Source organism: Bradysia coprophila, chromosome IV (assembly GCF_014529535.1).
Source record: "Bradysia coprophila strain Holo2 chromosome IV, BU_Bcop_v1, whole genome shotgun sequence".
NCBI lineage: Eukaryota > Metazoa > Arthropoda > Insecta > Diptera > Sciaridae > Bradysia > Bradysia coprophila.
In genome coordinates, this window is record NC_050738.1 from 9,881,708 (window position 1) to 9,897,050 (window position 15,343).

At 37.3% G+C, this 15,343-nt stretch overlaps 1 protein-coding gene across 1 annotated transcript; it reads right to left on the reverse strand.

Annotated features, from left to right (window-relative positions):
* Positions 1 to 979: 979 nt before the first annotated feature.
* On the reverse strand, positions 980 to 14,533 carry LOC119066144 (chitinase-like protein Idgf4). The gene is made up of 7 exons (XM_037168440.1): positions 14,294 to 14,533; positions 2,659 to 2,733; positions 2,274 to 2,591; positions 2,046 to 2,219; positions 1,705 to 1,985; positions 1,502 to 1,634; positions 980 to 1,437 (listed from the first exon to the last, which is right to left on the reverse strand). Exons 1-7 carry the CDS (start codon positions 14,406 to 14,408, stop codon positions 1,205 to 1,207), a joined length of 1,329 nt encoding a protein of 442 aa, XP_037024335.1. The 5' UTR covers positions 14,409 to 14,533; the 3' UTR covers positions 980 to 1,204.
* Positions 14,534 to 15,343: the final 810 nt, after the last annotated feature.

The window sequence follows — 15,343 nt, forward strand, 5'->3', positions numbered from 1 at the left end:
AATTCGGTTGACATTAATTGTATGTTTGTCTATTTTTTACCTTTTTTAATTTTTGAAAACCATGTCTCCAACAGTAGAAAATGATTAGACTTCGGACCTTTTCAATATTTTCGGATAACTCGCTTACCTCTAATTACAATCACAGATTTTTGCCGACTTTTTTTTGAAGAGCAATTATTTTTTGTTTTCCATAAGAAACTTTTCTTCGAGAACTTAATCCTAGACTTACCCACACTAAATTTAATTGTATATTGCTCCAGACATGCATTTGGAAAAATTGATTCAAATAAAATGCCAACGAATATAAAAATAGAAATCACCAGCCCGTAAGAGAACTCACGCCACACGGTAGCTGTTACCATATTCCATCTATATATACGATTTAGAATGCAAATCCTTGAAAGATTGACGCTTTGAACAGATGATGGGTTATTTGTATTATATGGTACATTTGGTTACTTCTTCGTCTTTCTTATGTTTTTTTCTTCTCTTATTTCCAGCAATATATTTGTGAATGGTAATGCTCGAAATTATACTATATACTACAAACGTACGTACTTGAGAAAACGAAGTTATATCCGTTGATATTGAAAACGATTTTTGATCCCTTCAATTTCTGGAAATGAGTTAAAGATTGAATACTTTTGATCCCTTTTTTTTCGCCCAAATCGAGGGGGGTTACTGGTAAGGATTAAGTTGAAAAACTGTTTTCTTTCATGCGAATGAGAGTACATTTTCCACATAATCGTCATTTCCAAATAAAAGTCGACTTTTCCGTTGATTTTATTTATTTTTATTTCTTTGAGCATAATTAATTTAAATTTTATTTTCGTCAGAAGCGGCTTCTATTTTGCTGTCGGGTAAATGATTTTTGGAGAGATTTGAAATGGGTTTTTATTTCGGGTTTTATTTGATTGCGTTATACGGTGCCTGTTTATATATTTACATTTGCAACTGATTTTAAATTGTTTTTTTTTCGCTTTGGTCTGGTATGGTATGGTTGAGAGAACCATGAACCTTTCTTTCTATTTCTTCACCGAAAATAAAACTCAAATTGTAGCGACGTGGAAAAAAAGAGTTTAATTTTCTGCAGTTCGTTTGAATAACCATTATACGTACACATTCATCTGTTCCTTTCATTTATTTAATTATTCGGCAAACGAAATTACAGTAAAATTCAGTGTCATGGCACGGGGTCCGACTCTTACAATCTATATTTTGCGGCTCTCAAAATTGGATATTTATCTCCCGAGCACGTACCACGGAAATCGTCCAAAGACAAATCGTTGATACTGATACCGCCCAATCCTTTAGCACGAACATACCCAGCTTTGTTACCAGCTGTATCCGGATCTTCGTAGCTTACCCAGAGGCCGAAGTTGCCATCGCTGTCAGGTAGTCGGAAAGCATATGTTCCGAAACGTTTTGTTGGGTCACCTAATGATTTCGATTTGATTTGGTTGTTCGAGTTCCGATCAAACGTTCATTCAAATCAACTTACCAACTTTACGCAATGGAGCAAATTCACCCTTCAAATTGTTGTTGCTGGGATTCGGGAGTTTGGCACAGATTTCAGGATAGCTCAAAAGTCCGGGAGTTTTGGTTTGAAGACCTTCCTGTCCAGCTTCGGTTATCTAAATTGACAAAAAAAGGTTTCCAGTTAGTTCTAGTGGAAATTTCGACATTCAGATGCGATCATCCTACTCCTAGAATTGGTGGCACTCCAGTTTGTGTGGCATCAGATTCCAATTTCCATGTGCGTCCGAATGTTGGAATACCAACGATCAATTTCGATGCGGGTGCGTGCTGAGCCAACCAGTATAGAACTTGATAGTTGACATTGCTCTCCTTGATCCGTTCATTCAATTCATAAAGTGGGGCGGAATAATCAGCTTCTTTGTGATTTCTAGCTGGTGTTTGGAAGTCGAACGAGGGCAATGTAACGTAATCGAGATTGTTGATAATTGCTGGAATGTCGAAGAAGTCTGGGGGAAGAAAATTGGTCAGGCAAAAGATTTCTGATGATTTCCGTCAGAAATGCTTACATGTAGAATTCACGTTCGGTAAAACTGTCAACGAAAGGATATAGTTGTCTGGACGGAAAGCACTTTTGATTTCTCTAACGAAGGCTGTGAATTCTTCCTTGTGTTCATCTGCTTTCTCATCAACAGGATTGTTGCCAATTCCGATAGAATGCTTGAATCCAGACCATAATGATCCTGCGGAAATTCGAACTGTTCACATCGTTCATACCCACCCACAAACATACATACCAATCGAGCTTCTAATCTTCTTCGGTTTATTCGGTGGGAATTGCCAGGCCAAATCAAGTCCATCAAAATCGTACGTCTTGATCAACGAATGTGCTGTATTAATGAAAGCTTGACGGCCGCCCATGGATTCCAACAGTGTCAGATATTTGTTGGTGTCCGCATCTGGATCAATATCAACACCACCACCAACGGATAACAGAACCTTCAAGCCAGGATATTTTCGTTTCAATTGAGTTATGATGCGGTAGTTGCCTTTTCCCTGATCCAAATCCAATCCAACGTCCAACGATTTCAATTTATTGTCGGCACTGTTAATACCTTAGACATTGGAAACGCTTGATTTAGTTTTGAGTTAATAGAAAGTGGATTTGATGTGTGTAAATACCAGCAAATCCATACACCAAATGTGTACAAAACGACAAGGCGGGTTCCAGATCAGCTGAGGTCAATTTTCCCAGTCCTGTAAGTGAAAAATGTTTTTTTTTTTATTTCAAAGTAGAAAGAGAACTTATTGGCTGTTGTAAATGGTACATTTGCTGGATGTAGTTAAATAAAGCGTTGTAAATGTTTGAACGTTTATTTAGTAACGCAAACAACGCAATTAAAAATTGTGTAACCGATTTCGATATGCAAATAGTATGCTTTTCAAATGGTCGATTAAATAATGTAATACGCAAAATAAACAAAGTTAAGAAAAAAAAACCCAACCCACGAAAAAATAAAGCATTCGGGTAAGTACTTGCGGAAAAAGTAAACAAATTTATTGACACGACAATTCATTACTCAAAATTCTGTGAGTCTTTTGTTACTCCAAGTCGGTAAATTGAGGATGAGGTCATGATTTAAATTTTACGGTATATGGGCAAGTCCAGCTAAATTGTGACATTCCAAGATATTGTCATTAAATCTCAACCGATTTCTGTAAACTTTCCCCAAAAGCTATTGACAGTAAGCGTAGTTTGAGCCCTATGAGATTGGTAGCCCGAAATCTGTAGTGTTTGTCAAGGCAAATATAGTGAGGAGGTTATGCCATATATAACCGAATCAAAGTTGGGCCATCTGTTGTGAGATAGCGAAAATATTTTTGTGAAATACAAGTAAATCGTAGTCAACCATTTTTAAAAAAGATGTCATTGGCATCGAACTTATGTGCTAGGCCGCGCGTCTGAATGGCATTACCTCCTCACTATATTTACCTTGGTATTTGTGGTGAAATTGATTGCCGTTACCATACAGAAAATGTGGTTTTGACTCAAAAGCATTAAGAAAATGATACAAAATTTTTCGTGATTAACTCAACGAGTTCGAGAATTTCACTTCTCACCATTGGGAAATTTGTCTCACATACTTGAAGCCACTTTTCGGGCTAAGAACCTCACCTGGGGCTCATGCTACGCGTCTTGTCAATAGCTTTTCAGGGAAAGTTTACAAAAATCTGTTCAGATTTACTAAAAATGTCTCGGAAAGTCAAAAATGTGTAACGAAACTAAGGGCCGATTTCTTCGATCATACAGGTCGAACTTCGCTGGTTAAAAATTCAAATTCTCGTTGGTATGAAAGAACTGGGTCGGTTGAGTATTAGAAAAGTAATAAACTGATTTGTTTCAGCAAAACATAGCCAACACATTTCATTTTATGACTCACAAATGACGAAGTTCGTACCGGAACTTACTTTGGACTCACCCATATGGGTAATTCCATGGTTAGTTGCGTTACAAATTTCTTTAACTGTGAGTCATAAAGTTAATTGTGCTGGCTATGTTTTGCGGTAACAAATCAGTCTATAAATTTTCTAATACTCAGGAGACACAGTGCTTTCATACCAACAAGAATTGGAATTTTTAGCCTGCGAAGTCTGACTTGTGTGATCGCAAAAGTCGGCGGTTAGTTGCGTTACACGTTTGTGACTTTTCGAAATATTTTCACCAAATAAAAACTGATTTCGGTAAACTTTTTTTTCCCTGAAAGCTATGGTCAAGACACGCAGTTTAAGCCCAATATGAGGTTGGGGGAGATATGTCTAAAAAAGTGATATTTTTGGGAGGTCATAAATAGCCAGAAATATTTTTTTTTCACAATTGGTGGTTGTTACCCCACAGAAAATGTTGTTTCGGCTCAAAACCGTTTAAAAAAATGGTTACAAAATTTTTCGAGATAATCTCGACGAGTTAAAATTCGAGGATGACTTTTATCACCACTGGGAAGCTGTTGTCACCTACTTTACTCACCCAACTAACCTGATTGACTCAAAGTTATTTTTCTCGTGAAGTCATATGCTGTAGCTTTCGAATGACACCGATCTTCAGTTTTTATTTGAAAAAATGTAATTTCGGCAACGTTTGGGTCGAAGTGATTTTACCTTACTTCGAAGCAGAATGAACCAAAAATCTTCAAAAAAATTAATTTCGTGTCATTTGGAGCAATTGTGGAATTATATGGTCCACATCTACAGGAAAACAAATTCACAAAAATCATTTGAGATTTTGAACCAATTAGGTAAAAATGTGTAAAATTCCGACCTTGTTCGAATAGCTAAACTGAAAAATCGTTTCTGTTTATTTACATGAAAAATAAAGCCCTGATGATGACCTGGTATTAGGTCGAAACGTCGGCAATTTGAAAACAAAATTGTTTTAAAATCATTGGCAACCAAAACCTCAGCTACACAACAAAAACAAATCTAAAAAACAAACAAACACTTTTTGGTCATGTCTCCCCGAGACCGCATTTTACAATAACCTCATATTGGTGTCAAACTACGCGTCTTGTCAATAACTTTCAGCAAAAAAAAAGTTTAGTGAAATCGGTTCAGGTTTCGTGAAATAAACTAGAATTTTCCAAAAATTTCTGAAAACAAGCATACATTTTTATGGTTGTATCTCCCCGAGATTTTTGGCCACCGACGTAATATGGGGCTTAAACGACGCGTCTGGTCAACCGCTTTCAAGGAAAAAAAAGTTTGCCGAAATCGCATTTCAATTGGTGAAAATATTTCGAACAGTCACAAATTAGCTGGAATTACCCATATAATGTGGAAAGTTCAATGGTTTTTTTCGTATGAAATCTAAAATTTTGTCCGAGTGGTGTAAACATCTATTTGAAAGTGGTCCATTATTGGTAATTTGAATTAACGAATTTAACTGATTTACCGATGAAATTATATGAAATTATCTAATTTACAGTTTGTTCATCTTTAGAAAACACAATTTTAGATTTATCAGAATTTTGAAAGTCATCGATGTTAATTGACTGGGATCAAGTGATTCACATTAAATGCTATTCTGGCGCAAAATTTGAACTAGCTGGATTTTCAAAATTTCTACCAAAATATCATAGCCTGGAAACACATTATTGACACGAAACATCGATGACTTTCAAAACTCTAAAAAAATCTCAAATATGTCCCGAACTACAGAAAACCCTCTGTGCTGCTAAAATTACCAAAAAGAAGGTTCGGTAATTTTGTCAGTAAATTAAGTAATTTTACGTGTTACGGCATGTTTCATTTTCATTTACATTGCCTAATCACGTAAAGCATTGTACTTACGAGGTTCCAAGTTGTTATTTGACAAGTGGGGAATACAGCCCTCCCCTTCGGGTCGGGCTGTAACACCCCACTTATCAAATACACAACTTGGAACCTCGGAAGTAATATAGATAGATAGATAAGAAGGCGATGAGCGGGGTCAGACTGAAACAGTTTGACAGGAACCTGGATAAAAATCCTTTGTTCCAAAAATGGACCCGCTCATTCCTTTGTTTATTCAAAAGTAATAAGGAAATTGACAACGGATAAAAACAGATGGAAACAGTTACAATAAATAAAGCAAAAACAAAAAAAAAGCAAAAAGTTAATGGGCTCAAAGGCCAGCTTCATAATCATCCCAGTCTGTTGGTGCGTTGAAGAAAAGTTGTAAGATTCTCCAGATCTAGATTAGCAAGGTCCACGTCCGATTGCGTCAGTTCAGGCTTTCCAAGGAACGTTATTCTAAGGCGACGATATCTGATACATTCCAAAATGATATGCGCACCCGTTTCATCACCATGACCACAAAGGCACTTTGGGCTATCCTTAATACCGATATCATAGAGATATTTGTTGAGACCACAGTGGTTCGTGATAGTTTCAACTATTCTCTTGATATTTGGTCTGTTAAGGTCCAGAAGTTGCCGACTGAAGTCTTTGGACGGGGCTTTGCAAAATATCTTGGTATGTCGTGCTCCGTTATAGTTTCTCCAGGCGTTTACGTGTTGTTTCTCTAGCCACTTGTTTATCACCATTTTCCTGGCGGCTTTCGATATACCAAAGTGTGGTTCAGGTCCGATGAAGGTTTTTTCCGTTCCAGTTCCAGCCAGTGTGTCCGCTTTTTCGTTGCCAAAAATGCCTTTGTGACCGGGGACCCAAAGAATTGTGACCTTATTGGAGCCGCCGACTTCGTTTAGAATTGTTTTGCAATTTCTTACAGTAAACGAATCAACCACCGGACAGCTTATCGCTTCAATTGCAGACTGGCTGTCCGTACATATGAATATAGTCTTGCCTGAAGCACCTTTAATGACGTCTGATTCGCATAGCTCCGATATGGCATAAAGTTCGGTTTGGTACACTGTGGCGTGATTGCCTGTGAAAATGCTGACCTCTAAGAGAGGAAATTCACAGAAATAACCAGCCCCAGTAAAACCATTCCGTTTTGAGCCATCGGTGTAGCAAATCATGTCACCAACAGGTGGATATATTCTAGTTTCATTTAGCCATTCGTTCTCGTCTGGTATGACACATTCGAATTTATCGTCCATCCAGAGTTCCGGTCGGCATTGGTCGCTAGGCATTTGAAGTATATCTTCTTCGATGAGCTCGCAAATAGCTGCGTGACCTAGAGCCGATTTCGCAGTCCACCAGCCGTTACATTTCATGTTTACAGCAGATTTGAATGCCACAGTTTTCACGAACAAATCCAATGGTGGAAGAAAAAGAAGCGCTTCAAGTGCACTAGTGGCAGTGGAATTTTTCGCTCCGGTTATACAGAGACAAGCAAGTCTCTGCAACTTGCTCAATCGTTTTTCCGCAACACCAACGTCTACTCTAGGCCACCACACTATGCATCCATGACAGAGAATCGGACGGACGACAGCGGTATAAATCCACCAGATAGCCTTTGGAGATAGCCCCCAGGTCTTCCCGAAAGCATTCCTGCACATCCAGAAAATGCCTATGGCCTTTTTAAGCTTGTCCTCCAAGTGCAAAATCCAGGTCAGTCTGTCGTCAAAAGTAATTCCAAGGTATTTTACAGAAGCTCTCATCGTAAGGATCGAGCCAAACAGTACAAAAGTGCCCAGTTTTCCTTCATCCACCTTCATCCTCTTAAACAGAATAACTTTAGTTTTGCCCGGATTGACCCTCAGATTTCTCTCTATGCACCATTTCTCTACGACTTTGAGAGCATTCCTCATAAGATCACCGACAGTGTCAACTGAGAAGCCACGAATAAGTGTAGAAACGTCATCCGAATAGCCTTGGGTGAAGTAACCAGATTCATTTAACTTAACCAGTAGTGAGTCAATCACGATGCACCACAAAATCGGAGATAAAATTCCTCCCTGTGGACATCCCCTAGTCACTACTGCACTGGATCTTGTTCCACAGACTACCGCCTCGACTGTTCTACTACTGAGCATTCTGACTATCCAGTTCACTGCTGTACTTTCCATTCGCCTTTCTTTGGCTGCATCAGTAATGACCTCAAACTCCGTATTATCAAAAGCACCTTCAACGTCCATGAAGCACCCTAAAGCTATTTCACGACCGTTCAGTGTGCTTTCGATCTTATGAGTCAATTGATGCAGCGCAGTATCAGTGGATTTACCCATCTGATAGGCATGCTGGTTTGCGTGCAACGGAAACCTCGTCAAGACTTCGCTTCTAATGTAGAAGTCCAGCAGGCGTTCAACTGCTTTCAGAAGAAACGACGTGAGACTAATGGGCCTGAAGTCCCTAGCTTCGCTATGAACGCTTCTACCGGGCTTGGGAATAAAAACAACTTTCACCTTTTCCCAAAGGCTGGGGATGTAGCTTAGCGCAATAGAGCTTCTGAAGACGCTGCTCAGCCTTTCGGCCAACAAGTTTATACCCTCTTTCAGCAGAGCCGGAAAAACCTCGTCAAAACCGGGAGACTTAAAGGAGTAAAATTTGTGGATCGCGAATTTTACCTTACCTCTCTTGGCTAGCCTTTCCGCAAATTTCCAATCTTTACGATTGGGTGCAAAATTAGGTTGCGCTAGCGGTCCTTGAACTGGTTCAGTGCAGCCTGGAAAGTGAACTTTTAGAAGATGCTCGACCGTATCCTTACTATCCGCCGTGTAATTGCCATCTGGTTTTAGTAAAGAGCCAACTTGAACAGTTGGATCCTTCGCTAAAATCTTGTGGACACGGGCATAGGCAGGAATTGAGTCCGCTTCTTCAAAGAACTTTCTCTTACACTTCTCCTTCAGCTCAGCCTGGGCTTGATTGTAGTCTTTCAGAAGGGCTCTATGTAAAGCCTTGTTTTTCTCCTGATCCCTACCCTTCTTACCAGCCTTGTTCCATGCTTTCCGCAGTTCCTTTTTCTGCTTTTCAAGATCATTGCTCCACGCGGAGTTTCTGTACAGTGGCTTTGGGCTGATCAGTGGGCAGGACAGCTTGTATGCTTCAACAATGGCTGAAGTTATTTCTCTATTTGCTTTTTCCAGTTCTTCCACAGACTGATATCTGTCTTTATGGTCAACGTTTTCCAGCTTTGATCTTAGCCAGGCTCTATACAAATTCCAATTCGTCTTTCTGGGGTTTCTAAACGGTTCTTTATTCGGAAAATTGCCTCTAAGACAGAACTTGATCAACCTATGGTCCGAGAACGTTTCTAAATCTGTCACTCTCCACGAATGGATAAGTTCCGAAAGTTCACAAGACGCAATTGTGATGTCAAGACACTCTTCCCTATTGGCATTCACGAAAGTTGGCTTTCTACCCGAATTCATCACCATCAGATTTGACTTCATCAAAAATTGAATCAACTGCTCACCTCTCAAGTTTATGTTGGAACTGTTCCAGATGATGTGGTGCGAATTCGAATCTGTTCCAATTATCAATGGAGTGCATTCTTTTTCGCAAAATTCCACAATCATCTCAAGACAAGGACCTGGCGGCGGTGTGATAGAGTCATACGGTAAGTAGGCTGAGACTACAATGAAATCTCCACCGTCCGCTTTGCTCCTACACACTCTCATCGTAACTACATCGTCATTCGTGTACTGATTTAGCAGCATAGAATTCACATTTGGCGCAGCATAAATCGCTGCTCTAGGATTTCTACCGTTTTTGCAGTACAATAAGCGATCATGCAGTTGTCCGAAGCCATGAATCTTTTTGCCTCGAATCCAAGGTTCTTGGATTAAGGTTATGTCAGTCCTCTCGACCCTAATACTGCGGCAATGCGTGTACGTGGCTTTTTTACAATGCCTCAGGTTGATCTGAGCAAATTTGAGGTCGGTCAGAAGCGAATTCGCTACGGTGGCCATTTGAAACATAAAAAGTATTTACTACACAGATCGGCAAAATGGAACTCTTATTTTGGAAGATGTAAAAAGAATTTTAAATATATTGCCGCTGTAACATAAAAATTTTATTTTGTCGGTGCACACCGAGAGAGCGAAAGATTCACGCACAAAATGATCAAACGCAAAGTGTTTCTCTTTCGTGCTGTGGTGAAAGAATTTCCAGAATAATTGTTTTTGCTCGTATGTGCTGTCGGTGTATTGCAGAAAGGCTCATACGACATACGATACGATTCAATATGAGTGTTTACTTCTGCAAGTAATCAATTCCGTCAGTATATTAAGAGAGCAAAACAATCATTTGAGAGATTCCATCAAAACGAACTACAATGAGATCGCACACAAGCAGCATACATTGATCCGCCTATACAAAGTTGCACACAAAAATTCCCGTTACAAAATTTTTTGCGAATTTGATTAATTCTTTGGCCGGGAGAATTTACCGTACACTTTTATCACTGTGCAGAATCAATTCCTGACTTAAACTGAGACATCAAATCGAAAATACAACGAAGGACATTTATCGGGTAGAAACTCACGCACCGAACGAACACTGAAGGTCAAAAACGAAACAAAACAAAGCTTTGTTGTGAGAAACCGTTTGCGCAAAAGACAGCACAAATTCTTTCTTATCCTATTTTCTTATACAAAAACACACAGCTAGTCTCAAAGGCCGATTGCTAGTCTTGATTTGTTCAATTAATTTAGCCACACTAGAAAACTAGTCGTAAATCAATCGGTCACAATATCAAAACATATGCAGACCGGCGATGCGAGAATAATACGTGTTGTCTGTTCGACGTTCCCTCAAAAGCTGGATTTTCAAAATTTCTACCAAAATATCATAGCCTGGAAACACATTATTGACACGAAACATCGATGACTTTCAAAACTCTAAAAAAATCTCAAATATGTCCCGAACTACAGAAAACCCTCTGTGCTGCTAAAATTACCAAAAAGAAGGTTCGGTAATTTTGTCAGTAAATTAAGTAATTTTACGTGTTACGGCATGTTTCATTTTCATTTACATTGCCTAATCACGTAAAGCATTGTACTTACGAGGTTCCAAGTTGTTATTTGACAAGTGGGGAATACAGCCCTCCCCTTCGGGTCGGGCTGTAACACCCCACTTATCAAATACACAACTTGGAACCTCGGAAGTAATATACTATCATCGGTTAATTCGGTAATTCAAATTACCCACAGGCCATGATTTATATTAAATAATCCGCTCGCTCATCTCTAGTGGTTTGAACTTTTTTAGTACTGCGACCACACTACGACTTAATTCACCTTGAAAAAGTGGAACAAAAGCAAAAACGTAAAATCTTATCTTTCTCCCTAACTCAAGCTGAAGTAAACAAACACTCAATTATGTTCAATTTGATCTAATTCCACATTTTGATCTCTTTAATGTTGTACAACAATGTAGTATTTTACTACACTACACACAAAGCCAACGGAAATTTAATTTTATATTTTTAGCTCTAATTTAAAGCAGCTAAAGATGTCAATGTGATGTGTTCAAATTTACAGTTGTAACTGGTTTAGAATGGAATTTTTGAAAATCCAGTTGAATTCTTGGAAAGAACTAAATTTTACAAATGCGGAAGGTTTTGAAAATAATAAACTGGCAGTAAGCACTACAACAATCGGGAACATTAACATCTAGTTCCTGGTAAAACAATAATAAACTAGAACCAGAAAGTTTCACAACATTTATTCCATTATGCTAGTTGATTTCCCAGAAATTGTACCACTCGAGTAGTAATTATACTTCTAGAGGAACAGATGCACTCTTCACAACTAGTTCTCATCAAAATATTTGTAACTTTTTCTGTCATTGCTTGAAAAATATATGAAGGAGAGATATATGCACGACATGAAGAAGAAAAACGTAGGATAAAAGAACCTACGTTGGTAACACTGATTTTGAGTTAACTGAATCTCAAAATCAGTGTTACCAACAGAAGGTTTTGTCCGTAACAATAGCGAATTGATCAATTTTTTGGTTCTATCCTGTAAATTAAATTTCTTCATACAAAAAAATAGGAACCGTATTTTATAAGACTGCCTTAATTTGCATTCTTTTGACCTCAAAAAAGTTAAGTCTCTTCTCTGATGCAAATGACGGCAAAAGTGACGCCCAATTACAATTTCAACAATATTGATCTTTCAATGTCTTCCTTTACTTATAACTTGAAACTTGGCGTGTTACGCCTGACTGTTATTAGAATTCATTTGTGAATGGCTCATTAAGACAGGGAACAAAGGAAAAAATAGTTTGTCCCGGTCAGAGTGGGTCATTTTCTATCGCAAGCAACGACAACGTCATAGATAACTGCTGGAAAACCTAGGACTTCCTATTTTGTAAAGGACAGGATTTATTTTTGAGAATTTTTTTTCCAAATTTTCCGGCAAGTTTGAAAACTGTTGGTAAATTTAGGAAAATTTAAGGAAAATGTGTTTCCAAAAATAGTCGCTGGCTGAAATACGGTCAAATTCACACTTAGACTGTTGAAACAGCTGGAAACAGAATTTTCGAGAAATATTTACATGAAATCTAAAATTTAATAACTCTACGTAAAGATTGTCCGTATAAAGCAAAGCGTATACATACATACGACCTATCTAGCAAGGAGATCCACTATCAGAGGTCACCAATGTTCAGCTGAAAAATAATTTTTACTCAGAGTATTTTGCTGTTCCATAGGTTATCAACGTAAATAGCCATTATAAACAAACAGATTAAATTCAGACGTTAGTTGCACTCATTTATTGATAAACACACAGAATTCTTGGAATTTAGATGTTACATTTTGCGAACAGAAAATTTGTGTTTAATATACTTTAGTGCCCGATTCGACGAATTATGTTTAATCGGATGGGTGATAATTTTGCCGGAAACTACAGCAAATTCGGTTTCAGTTGAATTACAATATTTTATTGATTTTTGGTTTCCACTGTAGGTTATCCAAACATTTCGCAGTTTAATAGGTTAAGTTAATTCATCAAAATTTGTCTATTTAATTCGAATATGAAATTGGACCAATTTTAACTCAAATTATGACATGTCAGACTCATTAAAATGTTTACCACAAAAAACTGAAATATGATTCGTTTTAATATGTTAGGTAGGTGGTTCACCGATTAACATAAATTCGTAAAATCTGAAAAGCTTTTTTTTATGAAACTTCAAGGAAATTCTTATTTCACTGATAAGAAGCTGAGATTAAAAACATTTCAATTCCGTAATTTAGTTTCGTGTATACAAGTCTAAACACCAGTTTTTATTTTAAATATTTTTAATTCGAAATATCTCGAAGTTTTTTTATGAACTTGCTGGAAAAAATGTTATTCGTTTCTTAGCGGACTTGTTTGAGTTGTATACTGGTCTTGTTGATGTTTTCATGCTTTCCCGAACGATGTTTTTGATACTTGTGTACAAACGACTGTAAGCCTGATATATATCTATACAGAAGTGACCCAATTCTAGCTTGCGCTTTCAATTTTCTAGCTAAAATTTCCATCTCTATACTTCGTTATGTACTTCGTTTAATTTTTTTACATCCTCACTGAAAATGCAACAAAAAATTGCGTCTCTACCGCATCTTTTTACTGAATACATTTACTCGGTGACACTGTGTGGTTCTATTTTCAAATCATTTAATATCAACAACCGCACCGTAAAGTTTGCTACAGAATCGTTTCCATTCAATCTGTAATTCTTTAAATTGTAAGAAAATGACAAAATGATAACTTTGTCAACAAAGTATTCAATTTACTCTGCTTCAATATTGCGTTCACCTTGAATATTCCATGAGCAAATTTATTTTAAATTCAAATTGAGTATAATTTCTACAGATGAAGTTCATTGAGACCATCATCATTGTATAATGTTATGATATGTGAGTTGTTTATCATAAATTCTTTATTAGCATATCGCCTGGTATAGCTTTACATAAACGTATGTTATATAATATGTACGTTTGAGCATAGCTATAGCAATCACCGCAGCTTGCATAACATAACAAAAGTAATTCTCATCACAGCGAACATATTGCAAACGTAACTTTTGAAGATGCCGGTCAAAGCTTTTTACGTAATTTGACCTTTGAAAATGATTTTCTTTTTATTCAGACGAATTGCATTTTATGTTGAGGCTAAATAATGCAATTTTACCGTAATAAAATTCGAATATATTAAACAACCGATTGTGTTTCGTTAAGACTTGTATTTATGTGCACTATGAGAAATTGCAGTAATTGAAGTCATTGAAATTTAAAAAAAAACGAGAGCTCATGATAGATCTTTTACACAGGAGAAGTTTCAAGAAAACTTTAGCAGTCTTCGATATAAGAACCGATGGTAAATCATAACAATTTATTGCATATTGTTAAGTCGTGGAGAAATTAAAACTTCAAACTACGTACCTTCTCTAATGAAACTTTTGCTATCGTAATGACACACCACTTTGCTGTTTCCATCGGCATTTATCAAATTAACAGCACAGAAAAGTGCTACAACGAGTAGCGACTTTGTGAACATTTTCGAAAAAATATTAAGAAAAAAAAACCTGTTTTTGCGCGTCAAATCAACTGTAGTTAAATTGTTGAACCACACGAATCGAATGGCAAATTCAAACTGACCGTCCGAATGCAAAAATTAATTTTATAATAAACGGCGATAAAGATTTCGTCTGTGTCAAGTGTACACAGAGACGGAGTCATTTTGCTCATTTAGTGTTTGTACCAGGGACTAGTTTCTCTCCAGTTTTCTGTTCACAAATATTAATCTGTGACCACTGAGTGTGTTGTTTAGGGTCTGGTTGGATCTGATCGAGTAGATTTTTAATGGCTTTAACGACGAAGTTCAATGAAGATGATGTCATCTGAATTGCTTATTGTCGAAATGAACCATTCTGATGTCTGTATCATATACGAGGTCATTCATATGTTGATGGAACTATCGAGCGAAAAAGAAATGTTACCTTTTTATGCCAGTAACTTTACATTACCAAAAACTTTTTGGTTTACAATATTACCACAGCATTGTAAACTACATGGTTATGGCAGGTAGTTTACAATTTTGCTTTTTGACAATGGAGTCAAAAACGTAAAAACTGTCTGTTACGAGAATTTTCGCATTGTTGACAAGAAGAATGAAATTTTTCCAAAAGCACACCGTTGACACCTGCGATAATTTTCATTTTCGCAGGGCTTCGCAAGTAATAGTATTTTACATGCTAAATGCGTCGAAAACACGACAGAGTAAAGTTAACCAGGCAGTAGCGCTGATTTGATTAGGGACCTGAATAATCTAGTAGTCCTATATTTTTTGCGAATAATTTTTTTTCAATTTATGTCAGTGTTCATTTGAGTTCATTTTCATCCAGTGTATTAGGTCCCTTATTTGACGTTTCGAAAATGAACCGCTACTGTCTGGTTTATTTTACTCTGCCGTGGTCGAAAACCGTACTCTTC

Bases quoted from the DNA above. Each gene is read 5' to 3' on its own strand.
- LOC119066144 (XM_037168440.1), bottom strand. From the start codon at position 14,408: ATGTTCACAAAGTCGCTACTCGTTGTAGCACTTTTCTGTGCTGTTAAT. The intron at 2,734-14,293 runs GTACGTAGTTTG...TTTCACTTACAG, and splicing joins CAAAAGTTTCATTAGAGAAG to GACTGGGAAAATTGACCTCA. The intron at 1,635-1,704 runs GTAGGATGATCG...TTGTCAATTTAG, and splicing joins GAGTGCCACCAATTCTAGGA to ATAACCGAAGCTGGACAGGA.